Source organism: Ranitomeya imitator, chromosome 7 (assembly GCF_032444005.1).
Source record: "Ranitomeya imitator isolate aRanImi1 chromosome 7, aRanImi1.pri, whole genome shotgun sequence".
Classification (NCBI taxonomy): Eukaryota; Metazoa; Chordata; class Amphibia; order Anura; family Dendrobatidae; genus Ranitomeya; species Ranitomeya imitator.
In genome coordinates, this window is record NC_091288.1 from 193,836,746 (window position 1) to 193,857,096 (window position 20,351).

The 20,351-nt window shown below is 44.0% G+C and overlaps 1 protein-coding gene across 1 annotated transcript in view; it reads right to left on the reverse strand.

The window, feature by feature from the left end:
- Positions 1-20,351, reverse strand: part of BAIAP3 (BAI1 associated protein 3) — a 236,132-nt gene that overhangs the window by 84,606 nt on the left and 131,175 nt on the right. Inside the window, exons 8-10 of the mRNA XM_069734301.1 lie at positions 11,318-11,531; positions 2,624-2,668; positions 1,597-1,674 (exon numbers count right to left, since the gene is read on the reverse strand). Coding sequence (XP_069590402.1) covers positions 1,597-1,674; positions 2,624-2,668; positions 11,318-11,531 — 337 coding nt within the window. The remainder of the gene's footprint in view (positions 1-1,596; positions 1,675-2,623; positions 2,669-11,317; positions 11,532-20,351) is intronic.

Consider the following 20,351-nt stretch of genomic DNA (forward strand, 5'->3'; position numbering starts at 1 on the left):
TGATGATGATGATGGTGCTGTGTCTATCCAGTGACCAGAAAATGAAGCAGGACAGGCATGGTTCAGACTCTCCACAGCTCTCTCCATGCCTCTGTAGTGTATATTTTGGAGAAGTGGAGAGTTGGATGGCGAAATGTATGTCGTTACAGTCCTTAAACCTCTCTAGAAAAGTCAATTTTTCACTTTTGCCTTGCCTTCGTCCAAGAGCCATAACTTTTTTAATTCTCTGGTGACAAAGCCGCTCTTGTCTAGGTGCCCCGCCAACTACAAAAAGTTGGAAGAAGACGTGGTGGTGGACAAAGTGTTCATTATTCTAGTGGTAGAACAGCAAATGCTGGCAGGTCCTAGAGATAACGTGTCACATGCTATGGGTATGATACCCCTTTAAAGGGTGGTCCAATATGGAAAATACAGGTTTTACACTAGTAGGTAATTTTTTTTGTGGATTTGAGAGCAGTTACCCAGAGCGCCTGTTACTTGGCAGGATCTGTCCTGTAATCCACAGACATCAATGGACTCTGTGTAATGCCTGCTTTGCCCTGTGGTGGTCCTGTAACGAGGTGGCAGGGACCCTCATGTACCTTCTCTCAACGCTGTTCACCTGTGTCACCCTGATATTATATTAATGTTTTACTATTGTGTAAATGTATTTGTCCCGTTTTGCGCCATAAGAAGTAGTGCAGGGCTATAGGAGATTAGAATAGAGGGGACACATTAGAGAATAGGATAGATAAGAGAGTTAGGTTAGGCACAGGCAGCAAGGGGTTATTCGGTGGGGAGGAGATAGAACAGAGCAGCACAGAGCAGAGGGGAAGTATAGTCAGGCTACTTCCTGATTAGGATCAGAGGCCCGGGCAACCTGCCCAAGGGCAGGACGTAAGCATTAGACAGTGGCAAGCTGTGGGGATAAGTCTGCAGATGGCAGTAAGGGGCCCCAGGCTGGAGAACAGTGTAAACGGGAACCAGCTCAGCGGAATCATCCCCAGGAAGGATTTGGGGTCTAAGACAGGGGTGGGAGCAGCTGAGATGGCATTCCCGTCACCTTTCCCTAATGAAACCAGACAAAGGGGCTGACAGGGAGCTGGTGACATTGAGGGTACAGATGTTACAAGGATTGTCCAAAGAGGCTGCCCGGATGGCAGATAAAAGGAAGGCACAGACGGGACACGGATTGTCCAGTGATATGGCCGGGATTGCCAGGCAGTGGGAGCTGCGGGAAGGAACAGGATCTGTCCAGACGACAGGGAAAGCGCAGGATGTGAGACTCAGAGTTGTGTGCTCATGTTATTTGTAAAGTTGAACTGTTGGAAAAGAAATGTGGTATTTCCTGGAAGTCAGATGCTGGTGTGACTGAGACCAAGGGGACACCAGCAATTGAAACGAGTACTCTGCTGCACACATCACACACACTACAGAAAAGACTTTGTATTTCATCTGTGGGGCGCCAGGGTGTGGGAACACTACAGCCCATTGCCACGACTACCAGCCTGGCCGCCTTACAGTCCGGCGGGGAATTTGACCACTTACAGTCACGTTTCCTCACAGATTACAGCTGATCATGGTAAGGGACACATACTGATTTGTTTCCTCACTCACCTGCCCATGCCTTTAAATCCACTGACTTCATTCAGCTTCTTGCAAGCCTCTGCTACCGACACATCATCGTCGTGATCCCTGGGAAGACACAATAGATTCTTACAGTTAATTTCAGGTGAAAAGTCTTACTACAATTTAAAGGGAGTGACTCATCTCAAAACCACAATTTAAGCTCAAAACATAGTCATGTAGTAGACCCAGCCCCTTTATTAATCCTATCTGTAGCGTTTCCATGTATTTGTAGCCCAGAAAACTATTTTTATTTTATATGCAAATTATGATGCTTGGTGCACCCTTGGCGCAGTTGACTGCTCGGTGCACCGCTACATCCCCTTAATTAGCATTCCTTGCTGCCTCTCTGTATGTTGATTGACAGCGCTTGCTTGGCCAGTGCGAGTTCTACTTGAACAGAAACCTCTGACATGTGCTCTTAGGTTTGATTTATATAGGGGCCGAGATCACTATATGACTATATTCTTTGCTTAAAGAATCCCTCCTCCTCCCATCAAAAGTTGTATCCTCTAAATATATTGCAGTCATCATATTATATAGCACTGTGTACTCACAATTGCTCATTTTGCCTTTCTACCTATTTAATTCTTCTCTTTTCTCTGTTCTATGGAGAAACAAGAAGTCTCTTGTCCCTGCATTTATCATGCCCCCTCTGCACCTCCTGACTTCGTGCTAGGGACTTTGCAGTGATGAATCATGCAAGGAGAAGAGACCTTCTATTTCTACATAGAGATTAGAAGGATTCAGCTAGTCAGTTTTTAATCACGTGATGTCATAGACCTAATGGAAAAGAGAAGAATTAGCCGAGTAGAAAGGCAAAATGAGCAATTGTAAATGCACAGTACTGTATAATATGATTACTGCAATATATTCAGAGGATTAAAAAATTTGATAGGAGGATGAGGAGTGCTTCTTCTTTAAATTGTGTTTTCGAGATGACAAACACCCTTTAATGGGGAGTTGAATATATTACTTTGAGTTAATAAATGTAACATTGTACTATGTGTATACATACCAAATATCCAGATGTAGCAGGTCACTGAAGATATCATCAATCTCACTATGGAAAAAGGGAAGTGAGACTTAAACAGCGTCAGGTCGTAAGGAAATGTAGTAATGTGAAATTTACAGCAGTGATGTTTCCTAAATGTATGTTAATATCCATCTATTCTCTCTCACATATTTATACTATAGCTATCCATGATATCTATTATCGGTTATGTCCATCTACTTATCTATATCATATTCATCTATGCATTATCTATGTATTATCTATTTATGTACTATCTATCATGTACCGGTATCTATCTGTGTATTATCTATCTATCTATCTATCTATCTATCTATCTATCTATCTATCTATCTATCTGTGTATTATCTATCTATCTATCTATCAAAATATTTATTATTCCCTAAAGGCAAAAGAGCGATGTTTGGGTCCAACTAAGGACCTTTTTTCGAGAAAGGACCATATAAGGTCCTATCTATCCTATCACATATCGATCTATCTAATCTCATACAGTTATGGACGAAATTGTTGGTACCCTTGAAATTGTTCCAGTATTTCTCCCAGAAAATTATTGCCATTACCCATATTTTGTTATACATGTTTATTTCATTTGTGTGCATTGGAACAACACAAAAAAATGAGAAAAAGAAACAAAATTGGACATAATTGTTGTGAATTCTGTGGCTGAATTTACTCCTGTGGTCACAAGTGGTACTGCAGCCTCTGGGCTTCCTCCCTCAGGTGTTCTGGTGAGCTCGTTGGCTGCCTTGTTATTTAACTCCGCCTGATTCTGTCTTCCTTGCTCTTTGTCAATGTTCCAGTGTTGGATCTGAGCTCCTGGATCTTTCCTGTGGCCTGCTGCTCTGCTTAGATAAGTGCTTCTTTGCTTTTGTTGCTGTTTTTTCTGTCCAGCTTGTCTATTCGTTTTTGCTGGAAGCTCTGAGACGCAAAGGGTGTACCGCCGTGCCGTTAGTTCGGCACGGTGGGTCTTTTTGCCCCCTTTGCGTGGTTTTTGCTTTAGGGTTTTTTGTAGACTGCATAGTTCTCTTTGCTATCCTCGCTCTATCTAGAATATCGGGCCTCACTTTGCTGAATCTATTTCATCCCTACGTTTTGTCTTTTCATCTTGCTAACAGTCATTATATGTGGGGGGCTGCCTTTTCCTTTGGGGTATTTCTCTGAGGCAAGTCAGGCTTGTATTTCTATCTTCAGGCTAGTCAGCTCCTCAGGCTGTGCCGAGTTGCATTGGTAGTGACAGGCGCAATCCACAGCTGCCTTTAGTTGTGTTAGGATAGGTTCAGGTATTGCGGTCTACAGAGATTCCACGTCTCAGAGCTCGTTCTATTGTTTTTGGGTTATTGTCAGATCACTGTATGTGCTCTGATTGCTGGCACACTGTGTCACTGGATTGCCTGCATAACAGTACAAGGAGCCAATCTAATGATTCTCAATAGAGGGAAAAAAGAAGTTCTGACATCATTTTTTTTTCTCAGCTCTGTGTTCAGTCTTTTTTTTCCCCTAGACATTAGGGTGCTTCAGGACACAGCTGTGGACATGGATATTCAGGGTCTGTGCTCTTCAATGGATAATCTCGTTATAAATGTACAAAAGATTCAAGATACAATTGATCAGAAATCTATGCTAGAACCAAGAATTCCTGTTCCTGATTTGTTTTTTGGTGATAGAAATAAGTTTCTGAGCTTCAAAAATAATTGTAAGTTATTTCTGGCCTTGAAACCTCATTCTTCTGGTAATTCAATTCAACAGGTTTTGATTATTATTTCTTTTTTGCGCGGCGACCCTCAGGACTGGGCATTTTCTCTTGCGCCAGGAGACCCTGCATTGAGTGGTGTCGATGCGTTTTTCCTGGCGCTCGGATTACTGTACGATGAGCCTAATTCAGTGGATCAGGCTGAGAAAAATTTGCTGGCTTTGTGCCAGGGTCAGGATGATATAGAAGTATATTGTCAGAAATTTAGGAAGTGGTCTGTACTCACTCTGTGGAATGAATCTGCGCTGGCAGCTTTGTTCAGAAAGGGTCTCTCTGAGGCTCTTAAAGGGAACCTGTCACCCCGTTTTTTGAGCTTGAGCTATAAATACTGTTAAATAGGGCCTGCGCTGTGTGTTCCTATAGTGTATGTAGTGTACCCCGATTCCCCATGTATGCTGAGAAATAACTTACCAAAGTCGCCGTTTTCGCCTGTCAATCAGGCTGGTCAGGTCGGGAGGGCGTGGTGACATCGCTGGTTCTTCCTCAGCTTTACGTTGGTGGCGTAGTGGCGTAGTGGTGAAGACACAGCGCGCGATCTGCGCTGTCATCCCTTTCGTCGGTGGGGGCGGCCATCTTTCTGGGGCCGCGCGTGCGCAGATCGAGTGCTCTGCTGCACGGGGCTTCAGGAAAATGGCCGCGGGATGCCGCGCGTGCGCATTAGAGATCGCGGCGGCCATTTTCCCAAAGCCGAGATGCAAACTCGGCTTTGGGAAAATGGCCGCCGCGATCTCTAATGCGCACGCGCGGCATCCCGCGGCCATTTTCCTGAAGCCCCGTGCAGCAGAGCACTCGATCTGCGCACGCGCGGCCCCAGGAAGATGGCCGCCCCCACCGACGAAAGGGATGACAGCGCAGATCGCGCGCTGTGTCTTCACCACTACGCCACTACGCCACCAACGTAAAGCTGAGGAAGAACCAGCGATGTCACCACGCCCTCCCGACCTGACCAGCCTGATTGACAGGCGAAAACGGCGACTTTGGTAAGTTATTTCTCAGCATACATGGGGAATCGGGGTACACTACATACACTATAGGAACACACAGCGCAGGCCCTATTTAACAGTATTTATAGCTCAATCTCAAAAAACGGGGTGACAGGTTCCCTTTAAGGATGTCATGGTGGGTTTTCCTATGACTGCTGGTTTGAATGAGTCTATGTCTTTGGCCATTCAGATCGGTCGTCGCTTGCGCGAGCGTAAATCTGTGCACCATCTGGCGGTATTGTCTGAGATTAAACCTGAGCCTTTGCAGTGCGATAGGACTATGACCAGAGTTGAACGGCAAGAACACAGACGTCTGAATGGGCTGTGTTTCTACTGTGGTGATTCCACTCATGCTATTTCTGATTGTCCTAAACGCACTAAGCGGTTCGATAGGTCTGCCGTCATTGGTACTGTACAGTCCAAATTCCTTCTGTCCATTACCTTGATATGCTCTTTGTCATCGTATTCGGTCATGGCGTTTGTGGATTCAGGCGCTGCCCTGAATCTGATGGATTTGGATTATGCTAAACGTTGTGGCTTTTTCTTGGAGCCTTTGCGGTGTCCTATTCCGTTGAGAGGAATTGATGCTACACCTTTGGCCAAGAATAAACCTCAATACTGGGCCCAGCTGACCATGTGCATGGCTCCTGCACATCAGGAAGTTATTCGCTTTCTGGTGCTGCATAATCTGCATGATGTGGTCGTGTTGGGGTTGCCATGGCTACAAACCCATAATCCAGTATTGGATTGGAACTCTATGTCGGTATCCAGCTGGGGTTGTCAGGGGGTACATGGTGATGTTCCATTTTTGTCTATTTCGTCATCCACTCCTTCTGAGGTCCCAGAGTTCTTGTCTGATTTTCAGGATGTATTTGAAGAGCCCAAGTCCGATGCCCTACCTCCGCATAGGGATTGTGATTGTGCTATCAATTTGATTCCTGGTAGTAAATTCCCTAAAGGTCGTTTATTTAATTTGTCCGTGCCTGAACACACCGCTATGCGCAGTTATGTGAAGGAATCCCTGGAGAAGGGACATATTCGCCCATCGTCACCATTAGGAGCAGGGTTCTTTTTTGTAGCCAAGAAGGATGGTTCGCTGAGACCGTGTATTGATTACCGCCTTCTTAATAAGATCACTGTTAAGTTTCAGTATCCCTTGCCATTGTTATCTGACTTGTTTGCTCGGATTAAGGGGGCTAGTTGGTTCACTAAGATAGATCTTCGTGGTGCGTATAATCTGGTGAGAATCAGGCAAGGAGATGAATGGAAAACGGCATTTAATACGCCCGAGGGTCATTTTGAGTATCTAGTGATGCCGTTCGGACTTGCCAATGCTCCATCTGTTTTTCAGTCTTTTATGCATGACATCTTCCGTGAGTATCTGGATAAATTCCTGATTGTTTACTTGGATGACATTTTGATCTTCTCTGATGATTGGGAGTCTCATGTGAAGCAGGTCAGAATGGTTTTCCAGGTACTGCGTGCTAATTCTTTGTTCGTGAAGGGATCAAAGTGTCTCTTCGGGGTGCAGAAAGTTTCATTTTTGGGGTTCATCTTTTCCCCTTCTACTATCGAGATGGATCCGGTTAAGGTCCAAGCCATCCAGGATTGGACTCAGCCGACATCTCTGAAAAGTCTGCAAAAGTTCCTGGGCTTTGCTAATTTTTATCGTCGCTTCATCTGTAATTTTTCTAGCATTGCCAAACCATTGACCGATTTGACCAAGAAGGGTGCTGATTTGGTTAATTGGTCTTCTGCTGCCGTGGAAGCTTTTCAGGAATTGAAGCGTCGTTTTTGTTCTGCCCCTGTGTTGTGTCAACCAGATGTTTCTCTTCCGTTCCAGGTCGAGGTTGATGCTTCTGAGATTGGAGCAGGGGCGGTTTTGTCACAGAGAGGTTCTGGTTGCTCAGTGTTGAAACCATGTGCTTTCTTTTCCAGGAAGTTTTCTGCTGCTGAGCGTAATTATGATGTGGGCAACCGAGAGTTGCTGGCCATGAAGTGGGCATTCGAGGAATGGCGTCATTGGCTTGAAGGAGCTAAGCATCGCGTGGTGGTATTGACTGATTATAAGAACCTTACTTATCTCGAGTCTGCCAAGCGCTTAAATCCTAGACCGGCCCGTTGGTCGTTATTTTTTGCTCGCTTCGATTTTGTGATTTCGTACCTTCCGGGCTCTAAAAATGTGAAGGCGGATGCTCTGTCTAGGAGTTTTGTGCCCGACTCTCCGGGTTTATCTGAGCCGGCGAGTATCCTCAAGGAAGGAGTCATTGTGTCTGCCATCTCCCCTGATTTGCGGCGAGTGTTGCAAAAATTTCAGGCTAATAAACCTGATCGTTGTCCGGCCGAGAAACTGTTCGTCCCTGATAGGTGGACTAGTAAAGTTATCTCTGAACTTCATTGTTCGGTGTTGGCTGGTCATCCAGGAATCTTTGGTACCAGAGAGTTAGTGGCTAGATCCTTCTGGTGGCCATCTCTGTCACGGGATGTACGTACTTTTGTGCAGTCCTGTGGGATTTGTGCTAGGGCTAAGCCCTGCTGTTCACGTGCCAGTGGGTTGCTTTTGCCCTTGCCGGTCCCGAAGAGGCCTTGGACACATATTTCGATGGATTTCATTTCTGACCTTCCCGTTTCTCAAAAGATGTCAGTCATTTGGGTGGTCTGTGATCGCTTTTCTAAAATGGTCCATCTGGTGCCCTTGGCTAAATTGCCTTCCTCCTCTGATTTGGTGCCTTTGTTCTTCCAGCATGTGGTTCGTTTGCATGGCATTCCTGAGAATATTGTTTCTGACAGAGGTTCCCAGTTTGTTTCAAGGTTCTGGCGAGCCTTTTGTGGTAGGATGGGCATTGACCTATCTTTTTCCTCGGCTTTCCATCCTCAGACTAATGGCCAGACCGAACGAACCAATCAGACCTTGGAAACATATCTGAGATGTTTTGTTTCTGCAGACCAGGATGATTGGGTGTCCTTTTTGCCGTTGGCTGAGTTCGCCCTTAATAATCGGGCCAGCTCGGCTACCTTGGTCTCTCCATTTTTCTGCAATTCTGGGTTCCATCCTCGTTTCTCTTCAGGACAGGTTGAGTCTTCGGACTGTCCTGGTGTGGATTCTGTGGTGGACAGGTTGCAGCAGATCTGGACTCAGGTAGTGGACAATTTGACCTTGTCCCAGGAGAAGGCTCAACTTTTCGCTAATCGCAGACGCCGTGTGGGTCCCCGACTTCGTGTTGGGGATCTGGTTTGGTTATCTTCTCGTCATATTCCTATGAAGGTTTCCTCTCCTAAATTTAAACCTCGTTTTATTGGTCCGTATAGGATTTCTGAGATTCTCAATCCTGTGTCCTTTCGTCTGACTCTCCCGGACTCCTTTTCCATACATAATGTATTCCATAGGTCGTTGTTGCGGAGATACGTGGCACCTATGGTTCCATCTGTTGAGCCTCCTGCCCCTGTTTTGGTGGAAGGGGAATTGGAGTATATTGTGGAGAAAATTTTGGATTCTCGTGTCTCTAGACGGAAACTCCAGTATCTGGTTAAATGGAAGGGTTATGCTCAGGAAGATAATTCCTGGGTTTTTGCCTCTGATGTCCATGCTCCAGATCTTGTTTGTGCCTTTCATGTGGCTCATCCTGGTCGGCCTGGGGGCTCTGGTGAGGGTTCGGTGACCCCTCCTCAAGGGGGGGGGTACTGTTGTGAATTCTGTGGCTGAATTTACTCCTGTGGTCACAAGTGGTACTGCAGCCTCTGGGCTTCCTCCCTCAGGTGTTCTGGTGAGCTCGTTGGCTGCCTTGTTATTTAACTCCGCCTGATTCTGTCTTCCTTGCTCCTTGTCAATGTTCCAGTGTTGGATCTGAGCTCCTGGATCTTTCCTGTGGCCTGCTGCTCTGCTTAGATAAGTGCTTCTTTGCTTTTGTTGCTGTTTTTTCTGTCCAGCTTGTCTATTCGTTTTTGCTGGAAGCTCTGAGACGCAAAGGGTGTACCGCCGTGCCGTTAGTTCGGCACGGTGGGTCTTTTTGCCCCCTTTGCGTGGTTTTTGCTTTAGGGTTTATTGTAGACTGCATAGTTCTCTTTGCTATCCTCGCTCTATCTAGAATATCGGGCCTCACTTTGCTGAATCTATTTCATCCCTACGTTTTGTCTTTTCATTTTGCTAACAGTCATTATATGTGGGGGGCTGCCTTTTCCTTTGGGGTATTTCTCTGAGGCAAGTCAGGCTTGTATTTCTATCTTCAGGCTAGTCAGCTCCTCAGGCTGTGCCGAGTTGCATAGGTAGTGACAGGCGCAATCCACAGCTGCCTTTAGTTGTGTTAGGATAGGTTCAGGTATTGCGGTCTACAGAGATTCCACGTCTCAGAGCTCGTTCTATTGTTTTTGGGTTATTGTCAGATCACTGTATGTGCTCTGATTGCTGCACACTGTGTTACTGGATTGCCTGCATAACAATAATTTCACACAAAACCCAAAAATGGATCGGACAAAATTGTTGGCACCCTCAACGTAATATTGAGTTGCACACCCTTTAGAATAAATAACTGCAATCAATCGCTTCCTAGAAACATCAACAAGCTTCTTATACCTCTCAACTGAAGTTTTGGATCACTCTTCCTGTGCAAACTGCTCCAGGTATCCCATATTTGAAGGCGCCTTCTCCCAACAGCAAACTCTCCAGTGCTTTGTTTCCATCCATTTCTGGGTGCTTCTTGAAGTATATTTGGGGTCATTGCCCTGCTGGAAGATCCATGACCTACGACTCAAATCCAGCTTTCTGGGCACTACATTGTGACCCACAACCCTTTGGTAATTTTGATATTTCATGATGCCCTGCACACAGTCAAGGCACCCAGTGCTAGAAGAAGCAAAACAACCTCAAAATATCTGTGAACCTCCACCATATTTGACAGTAGGAACGGTGTTTTTTTTTGTAGCCCTCATTCCGTTTTTGGTAAACAATAGAATGATGTGCTTTACCACAAAGCTCTATCTTAGCCTCATCTGTCCACAATATGCTCTACAAGAAGGATATTGGCTTATTCATGTACATTTTGGTAAACTGCAGCCTAGCTTTCTTATGTCTCTGTGTCAGCAGTGGGGTCCTCCTGGGTCTCCTGCCATAGCGTTCCATCTCATTCACATGTTGATGGATAGTTTGAGCTGACACTGATGCACCCTTAGTCTGCAGGACAGCTTTAATTTCTTTGGAACTTGATTGGCGCTGCTTATCCACCATCCAGACTATCCTGCTTTACAACCTTTCATGAATTTTTCTCTGCCGTCTATGTACAGGAAGATTAACTACAGTGCCATGGGTTGTAAACCTCTTGATTATGTTGCGCAATGTGGACAAAGGAACATCAAGATCTCTGGAGATGGACTTGTGTCTTTGAGATTGTTGATGATTTTCAACAAATTTTGCCTCTCAAGTCCTCAGACAGTCCTTTACTCCTCTTTCTGTTCTCCATGCTTTGTTTGGCACACACCGAAACACAATGCAAAGTTTGAGTCAACTTTTCCCTTTTTTTATTTGGGTTCAAGTGTGATTTTCATATTGCCCACACCTGTTACTTGACACAGGTGAGTTTGAACGAGCATCACATGCTTGTTGTTTACCCACAATTTTGCCAACAATTTTGTCCGGATCATTTTGGGCATTTTGTGTGAAATCATTATCCAATGTGCTTTTTTTTGTTATTTTTTTTTTGTTCTAATACACAAAGGAAATAAACAGGTGAATAACAAAACAGGTGTAATTGCAATTTTATGGAATAATTTCAAAGTTGCCAACATTTTCGGGCCATGACTGTATTTCTCTCTCTCTGTGGCTTTTTCCTGTGCCCCATAGATTTATAAAGTATTTGTCTTATAGCCCGCTTACATGATTTAGGATCAGACCCACATCGGTGTACATAATAAGACATGGCAGATATTTTAGGCGCTCGGTGTCATGCCACTTACAAAAGGAAGTTTTCATTCCAAATTGGATTTAAGGTATTGCTCTTCACCTCGGTGACCTGGATATACTTGGCAGGCAGAACTTCCCTTGTACTTGAGCGTTTCTCCATTTTGTCTTTCTTCTTTCGGAAGCTAAATTTTCTCTCTTTCTTTTCTTCGGTTTCTTTTGAGCTTTGCACAATCATAATTCCCAGCATGCAATATGGGTCGCTGAAACCTATTCCAATTATAAAGAGGCATGTAACCGAGCCTTGAACACGACTCATTTTGCATCTAATGAGAATTTTAAATTTCACAGGTTTGAACTCTAAATATAAAAAAAAAAAAAGAAAAATACTTTGAAAATGTAATTTTTCTGCGATACGTGAACATACAAGGCTGGTAGCATTCATCACATACCCAGTAATTGGGCTTTTAAACAGCTCATGTAGGTAAATGCTGTTTATTAGCTTCCATTAACCCGCACTCACCGCCAGACCTGTATTTTCCTCTGTTACACAGAATCTTTACGGTTATATTAAATTCAATGCTCCTTGTGGATTTTGCTTTTTTATTAACGCTTCCAGCACCAATATAGCCATAAGTCAGTCTAAAAATTGATTAATGTGAAATAATGTTTTAAAGTATTGTCCATTTTTTTAATCTATGGTGAATCCATAGAATAAGCTATAATTTTAGGTTGTTGGGGGTTACGGTAATAAGCTGTTAAATGACGCAGAAAAAAAAAAAAGACAAACTGCAATAAAAGTGCATATAAAAAAAAAACCTCACTAAAAACACAAAACTAAAAAACACATGTAGACTAATGTAGTTTATTGGTGCAGAAATGTGCAGAAAATACACAGCATCAAATTAGCCTGACATGTCTGTTGCTCACTAAACAGACCCCCTGCAACCGACACTTGGATGGGGTGAAATGAGCCCTTTAAAAAAGCCCTCCTCCCATCAAAGTTTACTTACAATTGCTCTTTTTGCCTTTCTACTCAGTTAATTCTTCTCTTTCCCATTAGGTCTATGACATAATGCGAGTAAACACTGATGAGCTGAATCCTTCTAAACTCTATGTAGAAATAGGAGGTCAATTTTCCCTGGATGAGTCATCATTACAAAAGTCCTTGGTAGGGGGAGGAGGGAGAAGTTGTGTCAGGAGGTGAAGAGAGGGATGACTCATGCAGGGACAAGAGACTTCCTCTTTCTACACAGAGCAGAAATAAGAGGAGAATTAGCTGGGTAGAAAGGGAAATGAGCAATTGCAGGTACACAGTACTATATTTGATTTACATCTGATAGCCAGCATAAGTACATGTGGGGGTTGCCTGGTTGCTAGGGAATCCCCACATGTACTTATGCTGGAAATCAGATGTAAATAATTCAGCTGCGGCAAGAAAAACTAAATCTCTGAGCACTAAAAAAATACTCGGAGGACCCCCGAGCGTGCTCAAGAAATCTCGAGTAACGAGTATATTCGCTCATCACTTCTCAGCACCACTCTCCACACAGGACATGACTCTGAACGACTCTCCAGCACACAGCACATGACTCGGCACCACTCTCCAGCACACAGCACATGACTCGGCACCACTCTCCAGCACACAGCACATGACTCGGCACCACTCTCCAACACACAACACATGACTCGGCACCACTCTCCAGCACACAACACATGACTCGGCACCACTCTCCAGCACACAACACATGACTCGGCACCACTCTCCAGGACACAGCACATGACTCGACACCACTCTCCAGCACACAACATATGACTCGGCACCACTCTCCAGCACACAGCACATGACTCAGCACCACTCTCAGCACACAGCACATGACTCGGCACCACTCTCCAGCACACAGCACATGACTCGGCACCACTCTCAGCACACAGCACATGACTCGGCACCACTCTCCAGCACACAACACATGACTCGGCACCACTCTCAGCACACAGCACATGACTCGGCACCACTCTCAGCACACAGCACATGACTCGGCACCACTCTCCAGCACACAGCACATGACTCGGCACCACTCTCAGCACACAGCACATGACTCGGCACCACTCTCCAGCACACAGGACATGACTCGGCACCACTCTCCAGCACACAGCACATGACTCAGCACCACTCTCCAGCACACAGGACATGACTCGGCACCACTCTCCAGCACACAGGACATGACTCCGCACCACTCTCCAGAACACACACAAAATTGCTTTGCTGGAAAGGAACAGACAATCAAAACATAGATAAGTGCAGTGAGCATAAGTCAATGTGAAGTTTGGACACAAACAAGTCTCACAGGTCCTCATCTTCCTCTGGCAGTGCTGTGACCTGGCAATAAAATACAATGGCATATAGAATCATTGCAAAATCATAGGGGCAACATTCCCAACATAATAACAAGGACCTAAGTGGAAAAAGATGGCTTAGAGTCCCACTTCACCCTCTTACAAGTTCACAGCTGGATCCACCTTGCGGGTAGAATTTAGGACGTAGTATGAAGCTGCTGATAGCATTAGGCCTACGGCGAGATTCACACTATATTCTGCCGTGCGCTTTCCTGCTCTGAAAATGATATAAACAGATTGAAAAACTGAAGACAAACGGGCACAGATCAGTTCTTCAATATACTGCCCCTCGGCCTCAGTGATGATAGAACGCATTCCCTCTATGGTCCCCATGGGAACATTTTACTTCTTCCTTCTGCTGAAATCCATCCCTTATTTCAGCAAGTAAAATACAGAATAGTCACAGCCATGTACGATAAATAACGAGGCTGCTGCCAGGATGGACGGGAAAAGGATCCAGAAAATGAAGAAACAATCCATGAATTTACAGAACTGCTACGATTTATTAAATATTGCTCATAATAATGGAAATAAAGAGATTGTAATAAGGGTCTGTGCACACATTGCATTTTTTCGTCTTTTTTTTCTGCTCTATTTTGAGTATAGAACCTGAAGAATTTCCTAGTTTTGCAAACTTCCTCTTTGACGCGTTACTTGGCTTTGGGACAATTTTATTCATAAAGTCATCGGTGTTTTTTAGTACGTTTCCGATAGGGAAAGTTGTTTTGTTTTTTTGCACCATTTTTTGAAGAGTTGTTTTCCCCATAACCTTTTATTTGCAGCCTTTTGACCGGACAGTGTCAAGTTTGGAAAGGATTCCCAGAGCAGTCGGCATTACAGTAGCGAACTGTCATTTTTTTTCTTCTCTGCAGTTTGGTTTTTCCAAATCTTGTTGGGGAAAAAAAAGAAAATAAAAGCTTTGTGTGAACAGTAATGTGGATTTCTCACTGAAATCAAATGGAAGTGTATTCACGATGTATTGGAATCGCTTTTTGGAAAACGGATTATTGGAGCGGATCCCCTCCAAAATCCTTGCAAAAAAAAAAATTCTGTGTGAACATGCCATGAAAAAGAAGCGCGTCCTCCCACAGCAGCACAGAGGATGTCAGAGACCATCCCACAGCAGCACAGAGGATTTCGGAGGTCCTCCCACAGCAACACAGAGGATGTCAGACCCTCCCACAGCAGCACAGAGGATGTCAGAGACCATCCCACAGCAGCACAGAGGATTTCGGAGGCCCTCCCACAGCAGCACAGAGGATGTCAGACCCTCCCACAGCAGCACAGAGGATGTCAGAGACCATCCCACAGCAGCACAGAGGATTTCAGAGGCCCTCCCACAGCAGCACAGAGCATGTCAGACCCTCCCACAGCAGCACAGAGGATGTCAGAGACCATCCCACAGCAGCACAGAGGATTTCAGACGTCCTCCTACAGCAGCACAGAGGATTTCAGACGTCCTCCTACAGCAGCACAGAGGATTTCAGAGGTCCTCCTACAGCAGCTCATTTGAATCATCTGAGCCCATGCACTGAAGCTGGGAATTCCATTGCTGGGAGAGCAGGGACTCCTATCAGCAGACTCTTTGTGGGGTCTCTCCTCCTCAAGTAGAGGTCTCCCAGAAAAAAATGCTTGAGTCCGTCATTGACTTACATTATGCTCGGTCGTCAAGTTGAGCAGGTCCGAGCGTCCGACCAGCTTGATTCGAGCACTCCAGCAGTTTACTTTTCACTAATCACTAAAGCTTATGTGGTAATATAGATTTCTGCTTCACTTTTATGGCCATTTGTGTCCAAAGAAGCCACTGTTAGGAAAACTGAGTTTTTCATGGAAGTCTCTGAAGCATTTTCTTTTGCCCGGTGTTAGATGCAAGTCAATAGGCAAATATGAAGATCAGCAGAAGAAACGTGGGAATGTGGGTCACTATTTCATCTGCTCATATCCACTACAAAAGATTCTTCTCTTTTCCATGGGGATACAGCACCTAATAGTAGTGCGCAGAGATAGTCACGGAGAAATTAGGATTTCCCATCATAGCTTTTGATCTATACTTCTGAATACAGAGATTGCGCCACGTTTTTTCTTTTTACCACACTCTTTCTTTTTCCTTTTATCAAACTTTATCATGCTTCACTTCCCATAGGCTTTTCTACAGGAAGAAAAAAATCCAATGACAATGTATGTAAAAATTTAAAAGCACAAAAAATGCCAACAGAACGTATTTCTTTTTTAAAAGCCCCCCCAAAAAAGTGTGAGCAGAAAGCCTAAGAATAGAAACCAAAGATGGCAGAAAATCCTCCCGTTTCAGCAATGAACATCCAGTCTATTTCTATCTTATAGATTCACTGCAGGAATTCTTGCTGCCTCGTCTCTTCCGTCGTCTCCAGAATCTCTCACATCGCATTCACACAGGGGTTGTGTCTTTTTCAGTAAGCATTTCGCTTTCCTTCACATGGTACCGGCTTTAGAAAGTTGCCAGAAGATCGGTATATATCTTATTAGGGACCTTGCACCCAATGCACTGTATGGTGGCTTATTGAGTGGCTACAGATCTATCACTCCATTCACATGGGGGGACTCATGACCCTTGTACTTGTGATTAGTGGGGGGTCCCAGAAATCAGCAAGTTATTCCCTATCCGACATACTTTATAATCATGGAACAATCCTTTAAAAGGGGTCATAACATAGGATATAAATACATCGTGTTGGGTATATGACACGCCTATTTTTTCAACGATGTCGGAGTAGGGGTCACTCTGTACGTAGATCAGGGGTATAGAACTATCTGGTATACAGATTAAACTGATACCTACGGTGAAGAAATCCGCTTTGTTGTTCTTTGATCACCATTTGAAGTTTTCTGCTAATTAGATTTTGGTGTACAGGGCCTGGACTGTGCACTGGGTCTTCTCCTCCATGTCTGTGATTCCCCGCGTCTGTGGTCCTTTGTTGCATTTCTTGAATTGGTGCCATCAGTGCCGTGATCCACAAGTGCACAAATAGTCTACAATAAAATAATGCGATTTTTGCTGTGGGCCTCGTGTGTGCAGATTGAGTTCCTGGCTGGTCTACAATAAAACGGTGCTGTCATTGCCATATGCGGCACATGCGCAGTCATCTCTACAAGACATTCTTGAATTGGGAACTCAATCTGCGCACACACGGCCCACAGAAATGATGGCAATAATTTATTGTAGACCAACTGTAAACGCAATTTGCGCACACGTAGACCACGACAATGTTGGCACCAATTTATTGTAGACCAGCCTGGAACTCAATCTGCGCACACATAGACCACGACAATGATGCCACCATTTTATTGTAGACCAGCCTGGAACTCAATCTGTGCATGCGCAGACCATGGCAATGATGGCGCCGATACGATATTTAAAACTAAGGAATTGGGTCACTGAAAAAGCAGTAATCTGTCATTCAAAGACTAAAGTTAACAAAGGGGCCGGGGAATGACAGAGAGTTAGAAGAAGACCCAGCGCACAGTCCAGCCCCTGTACACCAAAATCCAATTAGCAGAAAACTTTAAATGATGATTAAAGAAGAACAACAAAGTGGATTTCTTCACCAAAGGTATCAATTTCATCAGTATAACAGCGCCGTTATGGCAAAATCCTGTTGACAGATTCACAGTACCAGTTAGACTGGTCTCATATCTGTACTACGGCCACATTTAACAATTGGATTATAGATCCCTGCAATCAAATGAAACAAACTATTGAAGTTTGGTTCAGTAGAATGGGGAGATCTGAGTTTTGTCGCCAAAATACGGTAGAAAAAATGCAGCTGTATTACGGCCATATAAACCAGGTTTATGGTGATTACATGGAGTCGGCAACCCAACGGCCTCTGCTGATTTCATTCTTCGTCTTATGTACGTCATTGACCTTCTTGCACTTCTAGTCTTTTGAAGAACATAGTAAAGACGGGTTCCTAACATCACAAAAGTCACGAACATGAAACGCTTTAAGACGCTGACTTTTATCTCCTACGGATTAGAGGTTTTCTTGGCATTTCCTAAGGGTAAAATTATCAAAATGTGTCAGCTGCTTGTAGCGCCGGATGGGGGGAGCAGATTTATAATTAAGAAAGGGAGGGGAAAAAATAGGCTTCAACATAAAGCCGTTGGATCTGCACCAGTTTCTTTTTTCATTCACTGCCACGCTCGTTCGCAGAGTGGGATGTCTTGATAAAGAGACCCCGAGGACTTGCTCTGATTTTAGCTTTCTTCTCCGTATATTCGTTTGACAAGATGGAGCGCACGTGCCACAAAAGACCAATGATCCACATATCTGGATCACAGGAGCCGAGCTTCACCAGCCTGATTGCTTTCAACTGTTATTCTTGACCTGTAGTCAAGAGTGACATTTCCTTCTATATAGATGAATGGATCCTGACATGCGCCTGCAGCTGCTATCCGGAATCCTAGCAGAAGGCCTATTTCACTCAAAGGACCAGAAAGATGCGCATCTGCTGTACAAAAGCTGCTCCATCTTAGGGGTTGATTTCTGACACCCAAAATAGAACTAAGAATAATGAAAAAAATATATATATTACTTCCAGCGCTGGTAATGTGAAGATAGTACTTGTCTTTTTTCAACCTATGTAAAAATAGCTAAAAAAAAACATAGTAAAAATGCACAAAACACAAATAGCTAAAGCAACTATACCGTATAAAGAAAAAGGGCTGGGAGCAAAGGCAGAATTATAAAAAGATAACAGAATTGTTAGGTCTATAAAGAAACACAGCAGTATAACCTGTGGCATTCTTTATAAACCCTACTTAATGTTGAAACTAACACCAAGAAGGAAAAAAGTCATGGCATTATGGAAATCACAGGATGGATAGACAGGTTACTGACATGCAATTGATAAAAAAAATGGAAACAACATTTTGAAAGCATCATGATGTATTCAGTGTGGAGTATTAGCGCCACGCACAGAAATCTTCACATTTAATAAGGTTATTAAAGAGAATCTGTCAACAGGTTTTTGCTGCCTCATCTGAGAGCAGCATAATGTGAAAAAAAAGACCTTGAATCCAGCGAGGTATCACTTGGCTTAGTGGGTACAGTCGTTCTAACACAATCAGAGCTTTTAGATTTAGAATGCAGCAAAGCTGAGAAAGCTAACCACGCCCACACCACCGATAACCCCGCCCACACCACAGATAACCCCGCCCACACCAGGCTCTATATGTACGTTGTCTATTGACAGTGAGCTTATTATCACGGGGGGAGGCGGCGTTGTCAGACTAATGTAGTCCAGGAAATGACAAAGCGATGAAACCTTGACTATAAGGAAAGAACACCACACAGGGTAATAAATAACACATCATTCAACTCTGTGTCTCAACCAGCTTTCTCTTGCTGTCTTCAGATTACAAAGCAAACACCTGCTGACGGATTGCCTTTATTTGCTGCTTGAGGAATGTTCTGCCACGCTGAGTGCATTTGGACAAATTATCGAGATCCGCTAGGGCCCACCATGGAATCCTTTGACTCCCCGGTGGGCCAGTCCAAGCGTCCTCACAGTAGTCCCCATGGCGTGTTGCAAATGTCTCTATAGTTTTAGACTTTTAGTGCCCATAGCGTAGCCTTATAGTAAAGCACATCACACTTACCTGGTCTTGTTTTTCCTAAGCAAATTATTCCTTTACGTCCAGCAGCCAGAGGGTTGCATGAGAACAGCCTACTGGCAGCCATTTCCCCTCCAGTGTCTCCCTCTCATCAGATATCAGCAGAGCTGTGTTACTAATTGGTTATGTTAGGGCAGCGTTGGGTAAGGAAGTACAGTATATTGCCAATAATAGTGGCTTCCTGCAGTCCTAAATGTGCCACCCAGGTGCCCACCCCATTTGGTGGATACTGCCACCATGGCTCAAACCATCATTATCCTCGTTAGAATCAGCATGGGAAGACTACTTTCTATTGGAAACCATGACAACAAAAATAAATGTTTCACGGAATTTAATTACCGTACAACGAACGCGGGCACACTTGGAAATGTTTACAAATATAACACAACATGGATAGACAGCGCGCCGATTGTGTCCTCACCCAATTATGGCAACACATATTGCGCACAGGTTCTCGCACACAGTGTGCCATGTGTCAGGATTTTTTTTTTTTTTTTTTTTTGAAAGATCCATTATCCTCCTGTGATTTAGAAGAAGCCAATATTTTCTCTTACATTCCCTGCTGTGGTCTACATGTATAAGCAAAATGATGATATAAAATCAAGAGGAAAGATTTTTTTTTTTTTATCTACATGGTGTGCACAGCTCGCATTAAACTAGGAGATCACACCATCTTGTGAACCTTCTAGTCAACTTTCAGTATCTTGATCAGATCATTTATGACATTGGCAAAGATCCCATACTTGCGAAAACTGGTTGTGGATAAAAAGCTACATAGAACACAAGCGAAGAGCGTTGTATTTATACATTGCTTTTATAGTAGGCGTGTAGTGATTACCACATATGTTTTTTGGGTCAATTCTTAGGTCAATATACATACACAACATAGTAACATGAATACGTAGACACAAAGAATATTTGAACAAGAACTGGTCATTTCAAGAGAAAAAGCCAAGTATTTGTAGACCACATTCATAACATCCTTGAGATCATTGGGACTTCTTTTCAGGCTTAGGTAATTAACAATCTTTAGCTTATCAG